The sequence below is a fragment of the Camelus bactrianus genome, chromosome 8 (genome assembly GCF_048773025.1).
Source record: "Camelus bactrianus isolate YW-2024 breed Bactrian camel chromosome 8, ASM4877302v1, whole genome shotgun sequence".
Taxonomy (NCBI): domain Eukaryota; kingdom Metazoa; phylum Chordata; class Mammalia; order Artiodactyla; family Camelidae; genus Camelus; species Camelus bactrianus.
The window spans coordinates 61,463,541-61,488,345 of record NC_133546.1 but is presented as its reverse complement, the minus strand read 5'-3'; the positions used below and the strand labels follow the sequence as shown (position 1 = coordinate 61,488,345).

Sequence of the window (24,805 nt, the reverse complement as noted above, 5' to 3'; positions counted from 1 at the left end):
CTCTCTGATTGTGTCCGTTCTTTATCTGGCTCTGAGCAGACTGTCAGTGTGTGACAGCAGAACAATTAGTGTTTACCTTCTTTTTGTATTTGGGGCAAAAGCAAATCCGGTGTGACACAGCCCCTGCCTACCTTCACTCAGTCCAGCCACACCAGCCAGCATTTTCTGCCTCAACACATCAGCTGGTCTCTAGACGGGACAGACCTGGATGGGCAGGAGCGTGGACTACAAGGCCCTTAGCATGGAGCAGCATGGCAGGGATGCGGTGGTGGGCTTTGGAACCACTGGACGAGCCTGTGCTCCACTCAGGGGTGGCTGGTCCGTGTCAGGGAGGTCCACCACTGAGTAAGGAGGGCAGGTGGCACCTGGTCACCGGGAATTCAGAAGTAATTGAAATCTGGAGAGCCACTCCAGCTAGACTTTCAGAGTCTAGAAAGGCATTGAATTCAGCCCCACATCTGGTTCTGAGTCTCCTTAAAACTAAGGCAAAAGGACAACAAGCTGATTTTAAGATTCATCTTCTGCTCTAATAAATACGGAAAATTATCTTACATAAATGTTTAATGAGTTGAAAGGTAGGAGGAATCTGTGACAGGAGTCATTGGTTAAGAAACATTTAAGTAGTTTAATTGACTTCATTAATTTTTTTAATGAAAACATGGATATGTCTTTCACTGACCTTCTTATTTTTTTATACCTCCATATTTTATTCATATTTTCTTAATATTTACATAATGTCCTTTCTTCTGTATATATATATTTTTATTGAAGTATAGTCCGTTTACAATGTTGTGTCAATTTCTGATGTACAACATAATGCTTCAGTCATACATGAACATACATATATTCGTTTTCATATTCATTTTCACCATAAGTTACTACAGAATATTGAATATAGTTCCCTGTGCTAAACAGTATAAACTTGTTATTTATCTATTATATATATATTAGTATGTGCAAATCTTGAACTCCCAATTTAACCCTTCCCACCTCCTTCCCCTCTGGTAACCATGTTTGTTTTCTATGTCTGTGAGTCTGTTTCTGTTTTGTAAATAAGTTTGTTTGTCTTTTTTTTTTTTTTTTTTTTTTTTAGATTCCACATATAAGTGATACCATATGGTATTTTCTTTCTTTTTCTGGCTCACTGACCCTCATATAGATTGAGAGCAAAACTTTCCCAAGAGGCAGACCAGCCCCTTCGTCATCTGGGCCTCACCTACACATGGCCATGGGCCCCCACATTTCACAGCCCACAGCACTGAGCACCCTGCCTGGGGCTGGAGCATGTCCTCACTCACACTCACAGGAGGCTGTGTCCTGCCTCAGAGCATGAGGACAAGGCATTGCTTCTGGCCAAAAGGTCCTTGGTCCTCCTGTTCTGCCTTGTGAAGACATGTTTATGGGTCAAAGCTCGGCTTAGACATTATCACCTGTCAAAAGTGTTCCCTGGGGGAGGGTATGGCCCAATGGTAAAGTGCATGCCTAGCATTTACGAGGTCCTGGGTTCAATCCCCTAGTACCTCCATTAAAAAAGTAAATAAACCTAATTACTACACCTCCAAAAAAAAATTTAAAAAAAGAAAGAAAGAAAGAAAGTGGTCCCTACCCCAGGCTGAGCCGATTCCCCACCTCTCTGCGCCTTGTTGCTAGTCCACCTCAGGGCACACTAGGGGCAGCCAAGGTTGAAAATCAATGTCTTAGAACTATTATTGATTACACATTTATTTGAAATTCAACAATTCTATCTTTTTCAACTCCAATAGGCTGAATCCAAGTGAAAGAAAATGTAATGGTTTTTATTAAACAGAAATATACAGTGTATCATGTTGGTCTGCGTGTTTATCCTTCTCTAGGTGTATCTGTTTCAATATCTGATTATGCTGATCGTTTCTGAGTCATGGGATTATGAGTAATTTTTGCACTTTTTTATGAAGTTACTTTATAAAATTCAATCATTCTATAAAATGAATAGTTGTTTTTAAAGAGGCCTTCTGACTCTCCCATCTAAAACTGCGCACCCACCTCCATGCCATTACCCTCTACCACTGCATGTGATGGATTTTCCCCATAGCCCCTCACCAACAATTTGTAATTCTATACTTACTTACTCATTTGTTTGTTTTTTGTATCTGCCTGTTAACTATAAATTCCAGGGAAGGACTTATTTTTATGTTATTTGACTCACCAAAGTACACTCAAAATCTAGCTCAGTGCCTGGCACAGAGCAGCTGCTCAAAAATCTTTGTCACTTAATGAATGGGTGGACATATGAATACGTAATATAATAGAAGGGAGTCCAGCATGCCTTGGAGAAAAAAAAAAAGAACAGGAATAAAGTTAGAGAGGATCCCAGAAGGCATCAAAGAGAAGAAGACACATGAACTGAGTCTGGAACAATTAAATAATTTTCCTGAGCAGTGAAGAAGGAAAGCTTATAAAAATATAAATACAAATTAAAAAAAAATATATATATATATATATAGTGATACATTTTTAAAGAAGATAAGCTTTCCAGGCAGTGAGAATACCCAGGACAGGTATACAGAGGACAAAAGTTGGCTGTGGCCAGAAGATTGGCAGGGTTATAAGAGGAAACAAGGCTGAACAGATGGATTGGAGCTCATTTTAAAAAGCTTTAGAAGTAGTGGGGATTTTAACTTACAAAGAAGACAACCTGAGAGCAAATAGAAAAAAAGGAGGGCGAAGGGCGAAACTCCCGGAAATACCTTCGTAAGAGAAGTAGAAAGAAAATGGGTTCAAACAGAAGAGTCAGAGAGAAGGAAAACCAAGGGAGGAAAGTGTAATGAGAGGCAGGGAGAAGATTTTAAGGAAGAAGAGGCCAAGAGTGTCAGATGCTGCAAAGAGGCAAAAGCACTAGAATTTGACAAATAAACAGATTGATCATGACCATAAGGAGACTCAACACAGTAGAGTAGGGGATGCAGAAATCAGATTAGAAGGAGGATGTTTGTTAACTTTTTACTTTGTTTTTTGTTTTGGTTTGGTTTTGGTTTTTTGGTGGGGGGAGGTAATTAGGTTTATTTATTTATTCTTGGAGGAGGTACTGGGGATTGAACCCAGGACCTTATGCATGCTAACCATATGCTCTACTACTTGAGCTATACCCTCCTCCCTAACTTTTCACTTCGAAATAGTTTTAGAATTGCAGAAAAGTAATAGTAAGTAATAAATTATAACTTTGGAGACATAGAGAAAGCTGGCAGTCCCCGCCTTCACCAAGCAATCACAATGAACATCCCCAGTAACAAGGTGTTATCAACATCACAAGCTCCTCAGAATGGTGTGCTGAGGACCAAAAATGCACAGCCTCAATCTGATCATGAGGAAGCATCAGGCAAACCTAAATTGAGGGCCAGTCAACAGAATAGCGGGCCAGATCTCTTTGAAAGTTTCCAAGTCATGACAGATGAGGGAAGATGAGCTGTCACAGATGGGAAGAGACACAAGAGACACCACAACAAAATGCAAAGTAGGATTCTTGGATTGGATCCCAGAATAGAAAAAGAACTGTAGTGGAAAAACTGGTGAAATCCAAATAAAACACATGAGTAAATGAGCCTACAGATACGAAGAAAAAAAAAGATATTACCTAGTGGCCCTTTTCCCAATCACAGGAGAGAAAAATGGACTTGGCGGAATGAACCTATGAAAATGCTTATAAATATCCTCATGTTCACTAATGTGGAACAATACAGACAGCAATCCAGATGAGGAGAAGTTTAATGCCATGTCACACATCTTAAATTAGTAATAGCATGGACTATGCAACTAATTCTATTTTCCGTTCTTAGTTTGCTAAACATTCTTCAGGATCTCCCTTTTCTGAGTGTTCTATAGATGCTTTGGGATATGCTTTGCTTTGTTACAAATGGCAACCAAACACAGCCTTTTTTTTAATCTGGTCATCATCCCACTGTTTCCCAACTTTTCATTTCATGGCACGGGAGAATTAGGGAAATGATGGGGTGAACTGGAGGGTACTTGGGGATGCCCAAATGGGGCTTGGTTAAAAAAAAAAGAATAACTATAGTTATTAGTAAGTATTGAGAAATCTACAAAGTAGCTAAATAGTATAAAACTTTCAAATAAAATATTTTCAGATATTTTAATGAGAAATGTGAGCTTATTTCTTTCTCACTTTTTGTCAAGTTTTACATTTGAAATGACCACATGAACTTCATCATCAAACTTTTTAATGACACTCTTCAAATTTTTCATAGTCACTGCTGACAAAAACTGTGCATGGAAGGAACAAAAAAATTCTTAAAGTCATTATTTCACAACCATTTAAAACTTTATAATAGTTTAAATTATATGTAAAGGACTTAATAGCTTTTCCTTTTCTTTCATTAGCGAATGTCATGTTGAAATCTGTGCAATAATGTCAATGCATTTGAGCTTATCAAAAATTTTTTGAAGTATAGTCAATTACAATGTTTCAATTTCTGGTGTACGATGTAATGTTTCAGTCATAATTATATATACATATATTCATTTTCATATTCTTTTTCATTATAGGTTACTACAAGATATTGAATATAGTTTCCTGTGCTATACAGTAGGGCCTTGTTTGTTTTATATATAATAGTTAATATTTGAAAATCTCGAACTCGCAATTTAATCCCATCCCACCCTCTCCCCCCTAGTAACCATAATTGGATATTTTTAAATAATGAAGCTATAATTTGCCAAGTGCCCACGCATTGGAGCTTTCACCCTGCAGCTAGTTGGATGCCACTAAAAAGGGCACAGCAGAGGCAAGTGAACAGAAGGATCCCATCCATATGAAGACAGTAGTCAGCTGGACCCATCTTGCCAAGCATCCTGGAAAAGCACACCTGCTCCCCTGCCCCAACCCCTGCCCAAGCCCCAGTCCCAGCCCAATCCACATCCCCGTGTTCAAAAGTGCAATACACCACTTGTCCACCAGGGGCAGCAGTGCCTCTGCAGCTGCCTGATGGGATGGAGGAGCTGGCAGTTGGGGAGAGGGCCACTCTCTGGCTGCACGGAGTTTTGCAGTGCTGGGGTGAGCTCTTGCGTCTTCAGCTTTAGGAACCACGGGGCACACCCAGAGCTCACTCTGCCCATGCAAAGGGTGACTACGTCCCTAATGTTCTGACTCTTCCACATCAGAGAGCGTTCCAGAGACATATAGTCACTAGAAAGAACCAGAATTTAATTTTTTTGAATTGAAGTGTAGTCTACAATGTGTCAATCTCTGGTGTACATTATAATGTTCCAGTCATACATATAACACATATATTCCCTTTCATATTCTTTTTCATTATAGGTTACAAGACATTAGATATAGTTCCCTGTGCTACACAGAAGAAAGTTGTTTATCTATTTTATATATAGTAGTTAATCTTTGCAAATCTCAAACTCCCAATTAACCCCTTCCCACCCCCTTTTCCCCAGTAACCATAAGTTTGTTTTCTATGTCTGTGAGTCTATTTCTGTTTTGTCGATAAGTTCATTTCTGACTTCTTTTTTCTGTTTTTAGATTCCACATATGATTGATATCATATGGTATTTTCTCTTTCTGGCTTACTTCACTTAGAATGACAATCTCCAGGTCCATCCATGTTGTTGCAAATGGCATTATTTTATTTTTTTAATGGACATTTAGGTTGTTTCTCATAATTTAATTTAGATAGTCAATACATTCTCCCCCTAATACCCAAGGTTAAGGGTTTAGTTCATCCTACCATGACATCAACCCAAGCATCCGCCAGCGGATCCTTGTATGCACACCCTTTCCCCTTCCTCCATCTTGTCAAAGCTGGGTGCTTTTCCAGGTCAAGGCCAAGTTTCCTTTCTTCCCCTTCCTTCATTCCCCTGAAGCCATCTTGGGCAAACCTCTACTTCTGCTCTGCCTCCCAATTCCTCTCCATTTCCTAGGCCTGGCCCTAATGCTGGCTTTTTCTAATAGCTCCAACATGAGTTGCAATTGAGAAAAAGATGTGTAGAAAGAATTTCACACATTCTGAGATTCTACTGACTGTCAACTTAGTTGGGACTCAATTAATGTTCACAGACAATTTACAACTGAATAAGTAACTGTAATTCAAACACACTTTCTGATCAAGAGCATTTGGAGAAAACTGATGCAGTTTTTTTGTGCTTCCCTACTTTTTGCAAACATTCCATTAATGAAAATGACTTTAAAGCAACAGAATGTCTTCTTTGAAAACATTCTTACAGATTCTCAATCATGTGCCAAGCTTTCAGCCACTTCTTCAGAATGTCCTACCTGACCCCATTTCCCTCACTCTCTTTCCAAAACCTCAGCTTTCAAGTCCTTCAGACGAGTAAGCCCTGGATGTCAGGTTCAGTAAGAAAGTACTTTTTGGAATACATACTCTTCGGAGGGTCAAAAGAAGAATTCATTAAAAAAGATCCAGCAGTTATTCCTTTTATATCTCCCGTTTTGAAGTTTGATGCAATAATTAACTTCTCTCTTTGCTCCAAAAAACCTCAAACCTGGCTTCAGTTCTTTGTGAAAACAGTGTTTAATATTTACAATTCCATAGGCTGTGCAGGTTTGAACAGGAGAATGTGGAAATCCTACTTAGCTTTCAGAACAGAGAAGTCTCTTTGTGTTCTCCTAATTAAGTTCAAAAAGGAAGTGTCTGAAGGAGTTGTTGAGTGAATCAAGAGAAACTATAAAGGTGAAGTTGAAGTCCACACTTCTAGATAGAACCTCAGTGGACAAGTCACACAGTTCAGGCTTCAATTTCTTTTAATGTGGTGGCTTCTCACCCGGGGAAAACCTCCAAGAGCGTTCTCCTCTTCATTACCCAGGGAGAAATAGGTCCTTTGTAGGTAAAGCAAAAATTTTATACCTTGAGAAAACATTGGCATTTGAAAGAAGCATCACAAAGCTGGAGCCGGGCAAAGCCGGGTGCTGGGCTGCACCGCGCAGCCCTGCAAGCCCTGTCCTCGCCCGGCTTCAAGAGTGAATAAAGAGCTGGAGTGAGAGACAGAGGCATCAGTGGTTTCATGAATGGTGAAATCTTACATGTCTGAATCAAAGTTCTGGAGTGACACTCCACTGTGTGCAGCATACAGCAGGCGAGACGAGGTGACAGTCTTCACCCCCAGGAAGGGAGAGGGGTCACCAGTTATAGGGAAACTTTTGTCAAGTTTGCTCATCAGTTACTTGGGAAACTAGCAGAGAGTCACGCCCCTCACTGCCCCTTTGATAAGCTACCCTGGTGGAGATTTTCTGATCTAAAGGTCAGAGCAATCACTAGCTGGGATGGGGGCAAGTACGTAGGAAGGTCAGTCATGTGAGGAGGGTATAGGTGAAGCAGGGACTGGTGGGGCAGGGGATGTCTGGAGAGCAAGAGAACAGCCACCCTGAGTGGTTGGTCCTACACCAGGGTCCCATGCATTCTCAGTCATACAGCCCCAAAGCTTTTTGTGCCCCTGTTTAGCTGGTTGTCAAATAGGGATGGTACCACTTGTCCCAACTTGCAGTCCACAAGGGGCTGAGTGAGACTGATTGAGGCATCAACTCAGAGGTTTCTGAGAAAGTTAAAGTGCTGTACTAAATTAAGGTGGTTTGATGTCGATTTATTTTTTATCAAACAAGCAGGCCTCTCTGGACCTCTTGAGGTTTGCAGTTCTAACCAGCCTCTTCTTGTCAGCTTCATGGTCATTTACACATGGATTCTTTGATTTTTCCTTCCTATTGGACCAGATTATGGGCAATTCATTTAGTTCCCTCATAGATGGCCAGGGCAAAAGAAAACAACCTGGGGCAGTATTTCCTCCAGAAGCTTCCCAACAGTGTAAGGATAATAAAGATATAAATATTTGGACTCTAAGATGTCAACTAAGATTCTCACCAATTTAAGACATCATCTCTCCAAAATGCACCAATAGTCATAGTAGGATGATGAGATTATGGGCAGGGCTGCCATGTAAGATTGCACAGTGTGGGCACTGCACACAGGTGCCCAGCCTGGGGTGAGGGCGGCCTGATATCCACTTTTCTGTGCCATTTAATTATGAAGCCATTTACTCAAGATGCTCTGCCTGCCCAGACAGACATCTTTTTCCGTTTATACAAAGGCTTTCTACAGGCTAGACGGCTTGACTATGGGTAATTACTTAGATTCCGTCGGTAGTTGGGAGCAATAGAAACAAGCAGAGTCAAAGCTTTTTCCTTCTGCTTTAATCCAGTCCAGCCACGACTGAGGCTCCAGACTCCTCTTGTGGCCCTTTTTGCCTCCCCTACTTCCCTCTCACACATTTTCCTTCCCCCAACTTGTCATGCCTGCCTCATGCTTCTTTTCTTCCCTTCCCTCGATCTCTTTCCCTCCCATCTTTTCCCGCCCTTTTCTCTCATTTCCAAGAGACAGACAGGAACCATCCCTGATTTCCTGACCTCCTCCTTGAGCCCTGGTCAACAGTGACACCCCTGCCATCACTTAGGAGTTTCTACCCGTGGTCAATTCTCAACACAACTACAAAGTAGAAGAAATCTTGCTTCTTTATTTGATCCCTCGACCGTCCTGCCTGACACCCCTCCCTCCCTGGTAGACAGGATCCAGGACCCGCAATGCAGACAGACCTGGTGGTCTGTTTAACTCATCTTGTGGTGTTAATGGCCAGCTGTGTTTCCCCAGTCAGAGGTGCTGTCATTTAAGAGGAAGGTGTGTGGGATCCCATGTTTTAGCCATAAAGAAGGAATCTGAAAGCGGAGAGTCTGGGGAAGCTCTCTGGCTGAGGTGAATCATGGAGCAGTTTTTTGCAAAGAAGCGCCCCTCAAGCACGTGCTTACCCTGTGGCACCACTTTTAGGCATTTTTCACAGGGAGGCTTAAAACAAAATTTCCAGCTTCCACACCCTCTCTCTTCCTCCTCAGGCTTATATATCTGAGACTGTCATCTTTTCTCCAGAGGGCTCCTATCAGAACTTCCTAACTGACTGTCCCAAAACACATCACACCTGCTTTCTCAGCCGGGCTGGTCCAGAATCTATCCTTGGTGGTCCGGCATCGCTTCCTCACACCCTCACACCCTCCAGAGCAATCCTAGCCACCCCTGTGGTGTTGATGCCACTGGCCATGGGTGACCCTCAAGCCCACACCTCCAGGCTGGAGGCCTTTCCTAAGCTCTGTGTCTGTCACTGTACACGCTGCCTGTTAGACACGTGCACCTGGTACCCCCAAGACACCCCAACTCAGCGGGTCCCAAACTGAACTGTCATGTCCCCACTCTGATGCTACAAAAACCTTTTCCAATTCCCAAGTTTGGGGCACAGTCATCCAGCAGCTGCCCCCTAAAAGCAGGAGGCACACTCACAGTCATCTCTTTGACTCCTCCTAGTTCCTCCCAAATCCACCCCTTCCTCTTAACCTCACCCTCGCTGCCACAGGGCACCACCATCTCTTGCCAAGACTATTTTCCAAAGGCCCCAACTCCTGAGCCCATGTCCAGCCTCTCACCTTCTCAAATCACACTTGACTTGCTGCCACAAAGATTTCTCCAAAGTGCAAAGCGGAGAGTGTTACTCCTTAAATAGCACCTCTCAAACTCCTCCACGTAAGTACTCCTAACGCAGGAAGAGGGAACCCGCTCCCAGGAGTTTGGGGACAGTCAGAGAGCAGGATCCAGAAGGCTCCACCCACAACAAGAAGTTTCTTTTTAAGTCACAATTTTTTACCCCATTTTGGCAATTTTCTACTTTATAACGTATGTGTTTCTGTTTTGAAATTAAGATAACATTGCTTCCAAATCTTCCATCCAAATTGATCCTACAGAAATCTGCATGTTTATCCTGTAGCTTCAGGAACCTTCAGGCCCACTAGTTTGAGAAGCGAGGGTCCGAGCTGGAATGCACACTACTTTGCATGTTATACAAGGACCTTCTTGGCGGCAGCAGCCCTCCAACCAGCTCCCTGCAGTCCAGGCACACTGAACTGCTTGTGATTCTGTGACCATCGGACTAGTTCCCATCTCAGAATATTTACCTCTGCTGTTTCCTCTCCCTATTGAACCCCTCCCCAATCTATCTACTTATCTTCTAGACTCAGGTATCACCTATCCTGTGCAGCTCTCCATGACGAACCCCAGAAGATGGACTTAACCATCCTTCTCCAAAATCCGTACCTCTCCCATAGTGTATCTCTCAATAGATCTTAGTTCTTTGGTTATGGCTTTTTCCCACCAAACTGTGGGTTGCTTCAGGGCAGCATCTGTGTCTTATTCATCTTGGCTTTCCCAAGACCAGCGCCATGGCCGGCACGCAGTTAGATGAGAGGTCAGTCTGGCCAAGACATTTCACCCGAGTGCTCACTAGGTAGATCTGATGGATCTGAACGACCTTGGGGATGTCCTCTTCCTCTCTCATTACTCCCTCCATCCCCTCTATCAAATGGGGTGATCCCAGATGGACAAAGGCATTACAGTCAAGGAGGTATCGTTAGCTTTCCTCTCCCGCTGATTCCTCCTACAGACTCACAAGACCTGACACATAGTAGATTCTCCATGAATATCTGTTAAATGTGTGAATGAACAGATGAGTAGCACTATTGCTTTCTCGAATTAAGGTGCATTATAGTTTCTCAATCTTATCTTCCAGAAAATCCTGAGATCTCTGAACCCCATGATCTAACAATGTGCCAGGACTTATTAGACATTAAATAAATATGTAATAAATGAATGAATAAGTTAAGAAATGGGTTTGTGTGCATTACAGTTTCTTTAAGAGTACATGCCCTCATTTTGATTTTTCACCCTAACATCTGGTGTGTCTACCAATCTGTTAGGAATTGGTTTTTCACTCAGAAATGGAATCTTGACAAATTGATGATAACTGAATTTTTTTTTTGAAAGCCCAATCTGTGACCAGTGTGATTTTTTTTTTTAATTTCAGGCTCCTTTAGGAGTTGAGCTTTGGCGTGGCTTTGATCTCTACCATAGCTAATATAATTTAATGGGTAAAAACCATGGTCCTCAAAGCAGGGACTATCTCTGTTTTTAAGTATAAATGCTCAATAAATGTGACTTTGAAGCATGACCCTGCTCTTAAGCATTTGGACAAAACTAAATGAAACTGACTGATCCTCTTCCTAGCCAACAGTGGGTGCCCATTGAATTCTTTGCTTATCATTTTTTCATACCCATCTGGACCTGGATGTGGAATATAAGAGGATGCTATCCCTGCCTTAGCCACCATTCGGTTACAACCTGGCTGCCAGGGACTAATAAGATGTGCTTTTTTTTTTTTTTTTTTTCTTGCCAGATATAAGCCAAGTTGATAGGAACTTCAGCCTGGGGAGGATTTTTGTCTTTACCAAACCCTAGAGCAGCATTCTTCTTCTTCTTCTTCTTTTTTTTTCTGACTGAAAACTTCTACCAGTGAAAAAGTTTCTGACCAAACATCCCCAATACATGCCTAATTATTTCTTTATAAATTTTATACAAGCATGACCATACTAATGTATCTGTACTTTTATAAAACTCATGAAAAGGGGCATCTTAAGGAGTGATGTAGAAATGAATATTCTAGAAATAAAAGTTTTATTTTCTTCCTTCACCCCAATTGATCGTGTCATCACCCCCTGGCTGAAGGACTCACAGCTTGCTCTGGAAGGCGTGGTGGGAACAAGGGTCTTCAGGGTCAGGTCACAGAGTACATAAGGGCCTGGCCAACCCACTGGCTCCCTCCCTTCAATTAATCCTATCAAAAACAACTGGCTTGAAACTTTTCAGAAAAAAAAAATTAGAATTCAATGATAGTATGATGATTTAAAAGACTTTATTTCCAGTGGAACCAGCTTTTTATGGTTATGCTAAATGCTGTAGTTCATTACAACTAAAAAGAGCTAGACTGCTGATTATACCGCAGGATAAAGAGAAAGGCAATAAAGCTGCAATCTAGTCTGAAAGCGCGTAAAAATGGTATGGTAAGGAAAAGGGGGGTTTTATCTCGCAAAGCCATAAACCCTGAACAAATTAATTTTCCATTCCAGGGAATGGGCAGTCATCAACACAGCCCTTTGCGAAACATTTAAGATTTGTGATAATAACAAGTACTGCAGTGGCACTCCGTGTGGTTCTCCACCCTGGCGTTGCCCAGGACTGTGGCCTAAAGGGGAAGGGAAGGGGGAAAAAAGATAGATGACAGCTAGATACATATAGATAGGTAGGTAAGCAAAATTGAAAACTGTTAAATAAAATTGTCTGTAGCCAGCTGAACTAAACAGATGCTTGCCGTATTTGCATACTCGTCTTTTCAGCTGGCATCTTCGCTCTGAAAGGTTAGGTCTGCACTGTGCTAATCTTCTATGCTGTCTCCCAGCCTGTCCCTCATCACCTCGCCCCTATTCTCTTCATTCTGAATAAACCCAGCCTCTGCCCACAAGCTTGCTGACTCTTCTGATTAAGGTGGCCAATTGCAGCCCTTCCCTCTCCAGATACCCAACCAAGGATGGGTCACTAGATACCTCTGGCATTAAGCCCCACAAATGGGCTCTGGGGACATTTCTCTGGTAGAACTGTTAGAAAGTTTCTGGGGCCCTTTAAGTTCCCACCTTGGTAAATGCTTTGGCCACACAGCATGTGGCTTCTGAGGTGATGTTCTTTGGGACCAACATTGTCTTCTTGGATCTTGCTGGAGTCGGATACGCTCTGGAGAAGCAGCAGCCCATGCACTGATAGACGGGGGCACCCAGCTTAGAAAAGTATTTGTTTTCCTTTAGCTTGCATTCTGGGCAGACTATCACAAAAACAAAACAAAAAAAAAAAACACAAAGAGTAAAATACTCCAAAAATTTTTTAAAGGAACTATGAATTTTTCCTTATTATGGGGTGATAAATATTCCTTTTTCTATTGGAAATAAAAGGAGATTGAATAAATAAATAAATAAATGGTTTGGGGCTGTATGTTAACCTTCATGCACAGTATCTATCGCGCTGATTACAGTTATCTTCATGGGAAAACAATTTTTGCAGCTATGCATGGGAAGTCTCAATAAGAGTCGTTTTTCTTTCTTTAAGCATGACTTCTTGATCTCAGTGCTAACAGTATGCCTATAGGGAATGCAAACGTGACAAGATGAAAACACCAGGTTCATCTGAAAGGAGAATTTTGCCCAGAGGCAAAATGTTTTCCCCTTTAGAACCTGCTATTGTTTTTTCCCCCACAGAAACTCCAAATACCAACAAAGGAAAAATATGTTGGACTTAAGAAAGCTTGGTGAGTGGGACAGCCTGATATGAGATCAGGCATCTGCATTTGGAAACTAGAATTAAAATATTACCACTTGTCTAGAGAAAAAACATCACCAATAGTAGCTCACAATTTCACAGCAGATGGAATTATATTGGCTACTATATGAGATTTTTCAGAAAATACAGCAAAACAAATTTACTGCATAAAATGGTTTTGTTTTCTCACTTGTTAACTGATATGAAAATTCATCGACAAAGGCAAATCTTCTGGGAGAAATGTAAAAAACAAAAATGAACTAAACTAAATAAGGAGCATTTTCTGCTTGTAAAACTCAGATAAAGAATAATCAGGATTCTGTTTCAGATGAAAATGTACAGACTGCTGTTTAAAATGGACATGTAAGATATCATTTCCACTGTACATTTTTGGAACCTAATTTAATTTTATGTTCACAATCTAAAAGTGCCTAGATATATATCCAGCAGCAAAGATTTATCACATTTGAAAAGGAGGTGGAAATATAATTAATAGAGTTATTGATGTACATCTAGAAATGTGTGCTTTTCTTATTACTGCAAACCCAAGTTTGGTCACACACCCTGCATTGTAAACTCTCCATCAGGAAAGGAATGGAGAATTTGCAGAAACACAGACAATACGGCCAGAATGACAGCTGCGTACTTTCCGTAGTAATCCATGGCTCTTCTGCAAAACAGATATGGGGGGAAAAAGTTACTCTAAAATTGGCTTACCAAGAACAACAACCAGTAGTTTGCACATTACTACTACGAAGTCATCAGTGTCTTGACCCCTCTGTTTACAGCTTCCAACACACTCTAAAGCCATGTATAAAAAAGCAATTTCTCTTTAGGAAAGAGATAGATAATTGAACCTTCCCATTTCTCGCATCAACCAGTAAAATTGGGTTTCATGATAACAATAATCAATTCTCTTTTTTTAATCTTAACATCCTCTTAAGAAGCCTCAATGTTCTTATTTATAAAGCATGAAACTTCAACATGGATGGATAGATAGATAGATGAATGAGCTTATATGTGATTTATAAAATATACAAGCTTTTGAGGACTTCCTTCCCACCACCACATTGCCAGGTGGGAGAACAGAAGGAAAGGACAATGTCTCTCCTGCTTTTTATTCACTAGTGGTAGGTGAACTGTAAGGCTAATTATCAGTGTGCAAAGTAAATGCTAACCCAGTAATGTGGCAAGAGTAGACAGCGGAGAGTATTAATCAAAGCCTTTCTAAATGCTTTTCCTGACTTGCTGTAGATACGGCTTTACCTCAGCATTCTGAGTGCATGAGAGCAGGCTATGCAAGGTCAGCCGAGTGATCGACCATATCCAGGCATTGACCTCACTGCATCTGAGAACTAGGTTGTATCCCTACATGTTATAGAAGAATCTTGAGTAAGATAAAAGGGACAGGTTTTTTAATCCCCATTTGTAGTGAAAATGTTATAGATTGCTTATGTTCAAACCATGGAAGATAAGAAAGACAGAGAATCATTACTAATACAAAGAAAATTCAGAACATTTAAAGAATTAACACCAATCTTACAGAATCACTTTAAAAAAAAAAAATAGAAGAGGGAACAGTTCCCAACTCATTTTATGAGACCAGGATTACCCTGACACCAAAACCAGACAAATATAGAACAAAACAAGAAAACAAGAGACCGGTATATCTCGTGAAATTAGATTAAAAAATCCTAAACAAAATAATAGCGAATTCAACCCAGAAATGAATAAGAAGAGTTATTCAACACAGCCAACTGGAAATAATTCACAATATGCAAGGCTGGTTCAATATTTGAAAATCATTTAATATAATTCACCACATCAATAGAATAAAGAAGAAAAATCATTTGATTATATCAATTGATACAGAAAACCATTTGACAACATCCGATACTTCTACCTGATGTCTATAGTTATACACAAGTCATTATGAATTTTATGTATCTTCAACCATAATTAACATGGAGTAAATATTGCTCTAAGTTGGTGGTTTTCAAAGCGTGATCTGAGGACCCTAAATACTTTTAGTGGGTTTGTGAGATCAAAATAATTTTCATAATAATACTAAGATGCTATTTGGGTTTTTCACTCTCATTCCCTTGTAAGTGTTCAGAGAAATTTTCTAGAGGCTATATGGCATATGAAATTTCAACAGATTGAAGAAAGAAGTGCGTGATGGGGGAGGGTATAGCTCAGAGGTAGAGTGCATGCTGCACAAGGTCTTGGGTTCAATTCCCAGTACCTCCATTAAAAAAAAAAACAAACCTAATTACCCCCCCGAAAAAAAAGAAGAGACAAATAAACAATAAATAAATATAAAATTTTTTAAAAAAGAAGAGCATGAGAATGTAGCATGTCCTAGTAGCCCAGCGCTTTTACAATTTTTTCAAAAAGATGAGACAATGCCATTCTTCTCACTGAATTTTTGTTTTGGAAATGTCATTTTTTAAATAAATATATGTTTGTGTTAACATGTGATGGCTTTAAAGTTGTTGCTTTTAAATGCATAAATATTTAAAAAAATTTTTCCAACATAATTCTGAATCAGTAAATACTGATAAATATAATTTCATTTAAAAAAAAAAGTTCTTTGGGCGCTTCAATAGTTTTTAAAAGCATACACAAGTTCTGAGACCCAAAAGTTTGAGAACCACTGCTCAAGTGATATACAAAGCCACAAGGAAAATTTCAGAATTGAAACTGGTTTCCTTTTTAAACTAGTATCATTTTTGTGCTTTGATATTGCAGCCCATATATTATGAAAATTCAGCATTATGCAGTGAACAATTATATCAGAATGAATTCAGAGAGAAGCGCTTATAACAAGATCACAGAACGTGAGCTCTCAAAGCCAATGCACATGTTAGGATTTTCTTTATGATAAAGTGAAGAGAAGACTGAAAAAGCAGAACTGCAGTCACCATTGCTTCAGCTTTAATAACAGAAATGGCTTTGTCTTTATTTCAAAAGGAGATGAGATTAACCAAGCAGAAAAGGATTAACCCTCAAATTCTAGGTGTTTTTGAAAACATTTTAATAAATGTTTTCATCATCCTAATCACCTTTAAGTCTTTCTGTTTTGGAATTTGGAAGAAAAACATTAAGATCTGGGACAGGAACAATAATTATGTTCAGCTGGGATTTATGCTATTTTGCAAAACATGCTCCATCTAAATCAGATGTACTAATCTCAGCCTCTTGCTATTCCGAGTTAGTATCTTGCAGGCATCACAGACTCTGTATAACCAACCCTGCAATGCATTTCCAACACCCACTCAGCAAGCTCCACCTCCTGCCACCTGCCACCTGCCACATCAGAATGACATGAGGCCAAGAAAATGTGTGTGTTCTCAACTTGACCCGTAAGGCCTTTCTCCCCCTTCTCAGCCCACCCACTCAGTCTTTTAAGGAGATGCCCAGCCTCCAGCTTCTCTGTGAAAGTTTTATCCAATCCCAAAGTAAGAATAAATAACTTCCACTGCATTTACCTATCACTGTGCTTATAATTTCTAGATGAAGTTCCACAGTCCGTCCTGAACACTAGGCAGTTATGTACATGTTTGTCTTTTCCATCCCTTCTTAAGGGTGGAAACTGCCCCCTCTCTCCTACCACTACCCTAGCACCAGCCCTCGCGAAGGGTGGATGCAGTTATGTTGCATTGGGACTTTAGAACAGCAATAAAAATATCAATCAAAAGTTGCTTGTATAGAGCTGTCATTCATACTGAGGAACAAGATAACTCTTGAATGACAACTTAGAATAAATGTTTAATAAAATAAAATATTTTCAGATAATAAATTCATTGGAGACAATGGTATTCTCACTTAGCTATAGAATTCGTAGCTGGCTAATATATGAATCTCTAAGTGTTAAATATGCCAAAAGTAGGAGTCATTTTATGCTAATATTTAAAAATGATAAGAATTCAAAAGAAAGCTGTAATAAAAAGCATATATAAAATCTTCAGGGTTTCAACTGAGTGTCTCTTAGTTTGTATCAAACTATGTATGTACACAAATTTAGATTCTTAGTATCATATGACTCCATGAGATTAAAAAAGTGTTCTTGAAATTATGAAATATTATTGCCATAATGTACTATTATTTAACATGTTTACATAATATTATATGTTGTGATTATATATAATTAATGTATTAAGTGATTTATAAAATATGTAAATCCCACTGTACCATACACACACATATATAGACATCATTATATATCTGTATATATCTCTCTATATGTATTGACTCACCAAGTACCATACACATACATGCCAACCCCGTGTAGGAAATGGGGTACAAAGATAGACACACTATTTTATGATGTGGGAGTGGCAAAGTCATACTGCAGAGGGAGTTTAGATTGAGAGATATTTTTGCAGCCACCCTTGATAAGTACACCTGACATAGCAGTGAAAACTTAGAGGCAAAGAACAATAAGGCAGCTTCCCTTTGCAGCTCTTCTGCTGTTTTTATCACAGAAAAAAAAGTATTTATAAAGTAAGGTGCCAAGATTGAGAAATCTGTAATCCCAGCCTGTCTACCCTAGTATTGAAAGGCTTCAAGGCAAATTAAATATATATATGTGTGTGTGTATATATGTGTACATGTATGTATGTACACACACACATATATATGTACATATATATATATATATATATATATATATATATATATATATATAAGATTGTTCCAAGAAGATGACAAACACTTGGTACAGTGTGACATCCTGTCCTTCATTTGTTTGCAGAGATGCTGCCATTGCTCCCCCACTGCCAGAGTGAGGTTTTCGATTTTTCTAATGATGGTGGTGATAAATGGGGTGACTCATTCATGCTCCCCACACCAGGAAGCCTAGCTGACTCATAGCACAGTTTTGAGATGACTGGCTGAAAGTAGAGGCATAGATCTTTGTTAACAAAACAGACTAAATCTAACCGATTTCTAGAGGGTTAACCTAAGCCTTCACCTCATTAGCCCCATCCAGCCCAGCTAACCACCAAGGACCAGAAAAGCAGGCTGCCTTCAGTGAACAATCGCTAATGAAAGAGACCCTTGAAAGCAAAGCCTTTAATCCTCGGCGCACTGCCTGGCATGAGATAGGAGTTCAAGAATTGTTTGTTAAACAGAGGAGAGGTCTGTAAGTTTTAGCATCTTGCCTGGTCCAGCAAAGATACCAGTAGTTTAGCCTGCATGAAAGATTTGGTGGAGAGTCACAAGCGTAAGTGGAATGTTCGGAATCCTTCATCCCGGCAACTCCCACGGACAGGTCCCTGGACAGGCTCACCTCTACCTCCTACCGAGTGACCACCTCTTGTCTCCTGGTGGACGAATTTAAAGAGTCTGGAGTCAGTGGTCAGGAAACTCAGCTTGGAGTGGCCTTGCCTACTAGTGTTCTCTCTTTGTTTGCTCTAGTTGCATTAAGTGGGTTTTTACCCTGTTCTTGTAGCATATTTTGAACCGCAGGTCTGGCAGCAAGTGTCTTCTATGAACCCATGCTCCAGCCCCCAACCTCGATAATCCTCCAGTTTCCCAGTTCTTCCAAGGAGACGTTCAAATATTGCTCCCAGGCACTAGAGAGACCTTGAGACCCATTAACACATTCACTGATCATTTACTCTAAAGGTAGTGACAAAGGATGGCTAAGAGATTAGGGGGATGGACGAAGAGAAGCTGGTTAATACTCTCATGATCTGCCTCAAAACCCCTCATCCATTCTTTGGTATAGATAATTAATGTTTTCTTTATTTTATGAAAAGATGCATTTTGGATAATTTGACAGTTCAACATTGTGAAGTGCAAAATATAAGGTCCAGATTGAACATCTGAAAGATTTAAAGACTTTGAATAAGTACCTGCTACATGCCAGGCACTGTGCCAAGTAGGGATGACACAAATATGAATAAGTTTCTTGCTCTCTGACCCAGATACAAAGGCAAATAACTACGAGTTAGAGTGATGTGAATGCTGTAATAAAAGCATTTGTAGACGTTGAAATTGATTGACTGGGGACTGGAAGATGGAGAGGTGAAAAACTAATAAGAATAAAGAACACGTACTTCACAGGGACGAAAAACATGACAGTAGTAAATACGTATTTTACTGTTTTGACATTTGTTCAAGAGTTTCAGGTATTCAGTAGTCCTCATAATTTCCCCAGCCTAATCACAGAGGTTGCAAATAGTGTATCCCCAAAGTGCCCCAGTATCCAGAGGAAACTAAGTCACAGAGTTCAGCAGCAGTATTTGGGGTGGAATTTCTGTTTATCAATCACTTAACAGTGTTTTGTGACTTCACAAAATTTTTAAAGGGAGCCACCTTTCCAGACGAAACAGAGAGAAAAAGAGTGAAAAAGGGGTCTCAGAGACCAGAGTTATATAAAACACAGCTTGTATAGCTATGCTTTGCAAAAGGAAGAAAAAGGGGGGAGGGTTCCATAAAAAAGAACAAAAAAAAGATGACCTTTAAATATTTATTCAAAAAAAGAAAAAGAAAAAGAAAAAGAGTAGGCAGTATTTAGAAGGAAATTGAAGTGCTCACAGAATTATAAAAATTTCAATTTCTTGAAGACCATTCTTGTAACAATCATATTTTGAGAAGTTTCTTTTCTTAATTGACTAAATTTAAGAGGCTTATAATAAGATGTACACTTTCTACTTTAATTGTTATTTAAAAGCACTTTACGATGTTAACATAATTATGTAGTTAGAATCTTAGTTCTTCTATTACCCTTCTAGTTTTTCTAGCACATCAGCATTTTTTAAACTGTCTGCATGCTAAATCAACAAGAAATTTTGATAGGACAAACTCTGTGCATTGTAAAATATTGTTTTAAATGAGAAATTCAAATATTTGTTGTTCAAAAATAACCATTTTTTTAAAAATTAACATTATTGCAGGAAGAAATGCTATCAGGAACAAAACATTGAATAGTATCAATTTATCACTCAGAAAAGTGAAACATCCAAAGGCCAGAAAAGTTTTATATGCAGCATTATTATATCACTATAAGAAACTTTCTTGTAACTTTTACGATTTGTGCATTATGTTTTGCTATGCTTATTTCAGCAATTTGCATACAATCTTTTGACACACCAAGCATCATTCCCATTTGAAAGCACTAAAGCACAGAAACATATTTAATTCACCTTATAGTCTTTCCATAATAGGATAGACAGGCTAGGATTATAGATTTCTCAATCCTGGCACTTTACTTTATAAGCATTTGTTTTTCTGTGATTAAAAACAGAGCAGACCTGCAAAGAGAAGCCTCCTTATTGTTCATTGCCCCTAAGTTTTCTCTGCTATGGCAGGTGTACTTTACAAAGACAGCCACAAAAATATCTCAGCCTACATTCCCTTTGCAGTATGACTTTGCCCCTTCCGCATCAACAAGTGGTGTGTCTATCTTTGCATCCCATTGATCTAGACGGGCCCTATGACTACTCACACCAATGTAATAAGGCAGGAGCAACACTGGGCCAGTTGTGGGGATATCCCTGCGTGGACTAGGCAGTTCCTGCTTCCTGCATCTTAGAAGCCAACTGCCTTGTAAGAAGTACTACTACTGTGAGACCACCATAAGAAAAGAAAGCTAAGATACATGGAGAGGCCCTGGAGAATGAGAGGCCACATGGAGAGAGAGAGAGGGGCCAAGAAGGAATGAGTGAAGAAGCCATCTGGACGACTAGCCCTGGCGAGCCTTCAGGTGACTCCAGCCCCAGCTACTATCTGATCACAAATGAATGAGAAACCCAAGTTAAGAGCTGCCCAGCAGAGCCCAATATACCTACAGAACCCTGAGAGATAATAATCACTTGCGTGAGGAGCGGGGTGTGTATAGTTCAGTGGTGGAGGGTGTGATCATCAAGCACAAGGTCCTGGGTTCAACCCCCACTGCCTCCATTAAACATAAATAAACAAATAAGCCTAATTACCTCCTTCCCCCAAAAAATAAATAAATAAAAAGAAAGAAACTGCCACCTTAAAAAATAAAAAAACCAGAAGTTTCAAAATTGAAATAAGTACCCAAAAAAGCCTTAAAAAATAACTTTTGTTTTATCTGCTGTTTTTCAGTACTTTGATGCACAGCAATACTGGAACAACTGCTCTCTCTTACAATAAAAATTTCTCCTCCAGGGTCTGAGATAGGGGACTCCAGTCTTTTCTCTCCACTGTCTCCTGGTACTTTTCCTCCATGGGGGTTATTTATATGACACATATTCAGTTCATCTATTAAGGGAAATCTAACAAAGTGTGAGGAAAATTTTGGAGTTAGCATTCTACACAGTTTCTGCCATATTGAATTTGGTAATAATAATAACTTCTACTCGAAAAAAGAATGCCTACCGTTAATTGAGCACCTGCGTGTTCTCGGTACTCTTTTGAGCTCCTTGAATACACAAATAGATTCAATACTCATGACAACCCTGTGAGGTATTATTCTCGTTTTGGCAGATAAAGAAATTCCAGAGGTGAAGTAACCTATACAAAGTCACAAGATCCATCACTGGCGGGGCCAAGATTTTAGAATGTATCTTTCCAATTCCAGACTCCAAGCTCTGAACCACACTTCATTATGCTGCCTTCAAGTCTTTCTGTTTCACAAAGAACTTCTTAAATGTTTTGTTTTTCAGGTGGTACATTCCTAAATAAAATGTTGACGTCTTTTTTTAGAGCAGCATTTTGTGGTGCTAGCTCAAGTATAACTCACTGACGTAGTTTTTATTTTGCATATTTGCTGACATTACCTTCTTTAGAACAGCTTTAAGAAAGACATTTCATTTGGATAAAGAGGCATCTGACACCCAATCAAGTTACGAGGACTAGCATTTGACTGGTGGGGAGTGGGAAAGCGGGTAGAAGCATTGGCTTTCATATCCATTCCCTTGTTTGGTTCTCTTTTTATGTTTCTCTGGAGAAAGTATTATTATGGCACCTATTTTATAGACTAGGAATCTATGCTTCTGAGAAGTAAAAGGATGTGCCAAAGTCACCTGGAAAGTGATCTGATGGCATGATAGTCCCCTTACTACCCTAGCCTAGAAGTACACAGTTAATCCATTTCCTCTCTTAGGACATGGATTGTGCTGTTACTGTTGTCTTTTCAAATTCAATTCAATCCAAATTCAATTCAATTCAAATTCAATTCAAGTGGGAGTGATTCAACTCCCACTCCAGCCTAAGCACGCGCTCTCTCTCTCTCTCTCCCCCCTCCTCAGTCCCCAGTGTATTAAGGATGCTGGAGCGTTTCTATGATGTTATTGCTGAGTTTGATGAAGCAAGAAATTACTGGATTACTTTGTGCAACATTACAATGCTGAAATGTTCCACACCAAAACCAGAACTTGCAAGGATCATAAGTTGATAGCAAACTACTCTAAGATTCACAGTCTATAAAAATGGAAGTTTGGTGCTGTAGGTCACACTGTTCTCAGTGGAAATATTAATTGATTCCTGTATATTTTCTCTTTGTGAAAGCAGATTATCTTGATCTACTTTTGAACAAAATGCACTTGTTACCTTCTAATTTTACTATTTCTATTTCCCAAATCTTACTATGAGTTTTCATGGAAACGTGAGTCCCACCTTAAAAAGAAATACACAATGAAAATGAGAGTCTGATCTGGAACATAATCAATGGCTTTTCTAACATTGTTCACCTGCTACCCTTTCCAGCAGGAAATGGTGAGAAATATGACTCAAAACTTCAAGTTAAACCAAAACCAAAGTTAAAGTTGAAACGAAAACACATATATTTTCCATAAATGATAATTGTTCTTTTCTTTTTAAAATAATTCAATAGGAAACTATTACAATCTGTGTGACTGATATTTTGAATAATTAAACTGGTGTTAAGTCAAGTTATTATTTAAAGACGTCTTCAGAAACTTAAAAATATTCCTCTATTCTAATATAAAGTATCTTACATTTGAGTGGGGAAAAGACTGTAGAGCTTAGGAAACAAAAATTCCTATAAAAGTGAAATGGAGCTCCTGTATTCTTAAGGGAGCCACATAGTGTCAGCCCATAATTCTTCCATGTGCCCAAATCCTGATCCTCAATGCTAGTAAGAAGGGACAAAAGGAAATTTTTATTTTCTAGTCTCAATTGCTCAACCAGCTGCCCCTTCAAGTAGTACTAATACAAATATAATTAAGATTAGCAAACATTTCTAGAAACTCTCATCAGAACAAACCAATTAGACTTAGCCAAGTGATTTAGAATCACAAGGTCCATCAGCAATAGTGAAAAATACTACCAACTCTTATTTTTGTAGCATTTTATGAAAGAAGAAAAAGGAAATGATGATGTTCAAGAGATTTTGATGTTATAATTCAATTTTACCCAAGAACATCTATTCAAAAAGATATCAAAAGCTATGGTCATTGGGATGAACAGGTGAGCTGTGTTACCACTGGCCAGCTGCAAGATACAGTTGTGCATCGTTTAAAAACTGATGATAAAACAATATCAGCAACTTATGTAAAGTCTACTCCCCCTCTGCCTGACCCCCAGAAGCCACTCAAAAGAATGCCTTTCAAATGACATCCAGTATTTCTTGAAGAAAATTTTTAGGTACTGATAGGCACTCACACAACTCAGCAGGAGAGAGTTGGTTTCTAGCTTCTGTTAGATAAAATCTTAGCCTGTGATCACAGACCACAATTTTGCAGACTTCCTCCCAGTTCAATCATGAGTGCTGAAAAGAGAATGTGTAAATGCCTGCTTCTCTTCTTACTAAGATTTATGCACAACCAGCTCCCTTGTATTCACAAATATTTTACTCCTCAGTTAAAATCCCCCAATTTTTTCATTCATATTACCTTCCTCTGGATTTTTTGCAGGATGTATTCAGGGCAGTTGATTGTGGATCTGAAGAGGGATTTTTAGCTTCGTCTTGTGATTTCTCAGTAACTGCAGCAGTTAATAAAGTCCTCACCTGTCTTTTATACCAGCAGAGTAACAAAAGCTGCATGTTCCCACTCACATCTAAGTCCAGGGAACAACAGTAAATTCCATCCAATGATTGAATGGTACTTTGTGTAATTACCATGACATCAATTTGATCTTATCTTGTTTCAACCCTTAGATCATTTTTTGTTTTGAGCCATTTTCAGGTGGTGTTGACTGCAAGGTCAGCCTATGAAATGAGAGTACCCTGTTATTTGTTCCATAATTTTATCAAGACTTAACACACAACATCCTGAAAGTTGACACTTTCCTATAAACAAGGCCCTACAAGTATCACATTTAATTAGCTAAGTACCTGCTGTTTACTTAAAACAGAGCTGTAAATTTCAGATAATAGATAGAGAGCATTCTAGGCTTACAACATTATTCCGGTAGAAAACAGGCAAATAAAACACATACCTATTTAAAGACTTCTAAAATTAAACGTGCACCTGGATTTAATGAGGATGCATGGAGAAGGTATGAGGCAATGCTGAGAAGGACTGGTTCTCAATATTTGTGCCTTTCCCCCCCCCCCGCCCTCATTTCACTGTTATAAAGCTCAGTTTCTTCCTAAAGCAGAAAATACATGTGTTACAGCT

General features: G+C 39.4%; 1 protein-coding gene across 1 annotated transcript; it reads right to left on the bottom strand.

Moving 5' to 3' along the window:
* Window positions 1-11,786: 11,786 nt before the first annotated feature.
* Window positions 11,787-24,178, bottom strand: CGA (glycoprotein hormones, alpha polypeptide). The gene is made up of 4 exons (XM_010948966.3): window positions 24,077-24,178; window positions 13,808-13,914; window positions 12,569-12,753; window positions 11,787-12,123 (listed from the first exon to the last, which is right to left on the bottom strand). The coding sequence occupies exons 2-4, from the start codon at window positions 13,905-13,907 to the stop codon at window positions 12,046-12,048; spliced, it is 363 nt and encodes a 120-aa protein (XP_010947268.1). The 5' UTR covers window positions 13,908-13,914; window positions 24,077-24,178; the 3' UTR covers window positions 11,787-12,045.
* Between the last annotated feature and the right edge of the window lie 627 nt (window positions 24,179-24,805).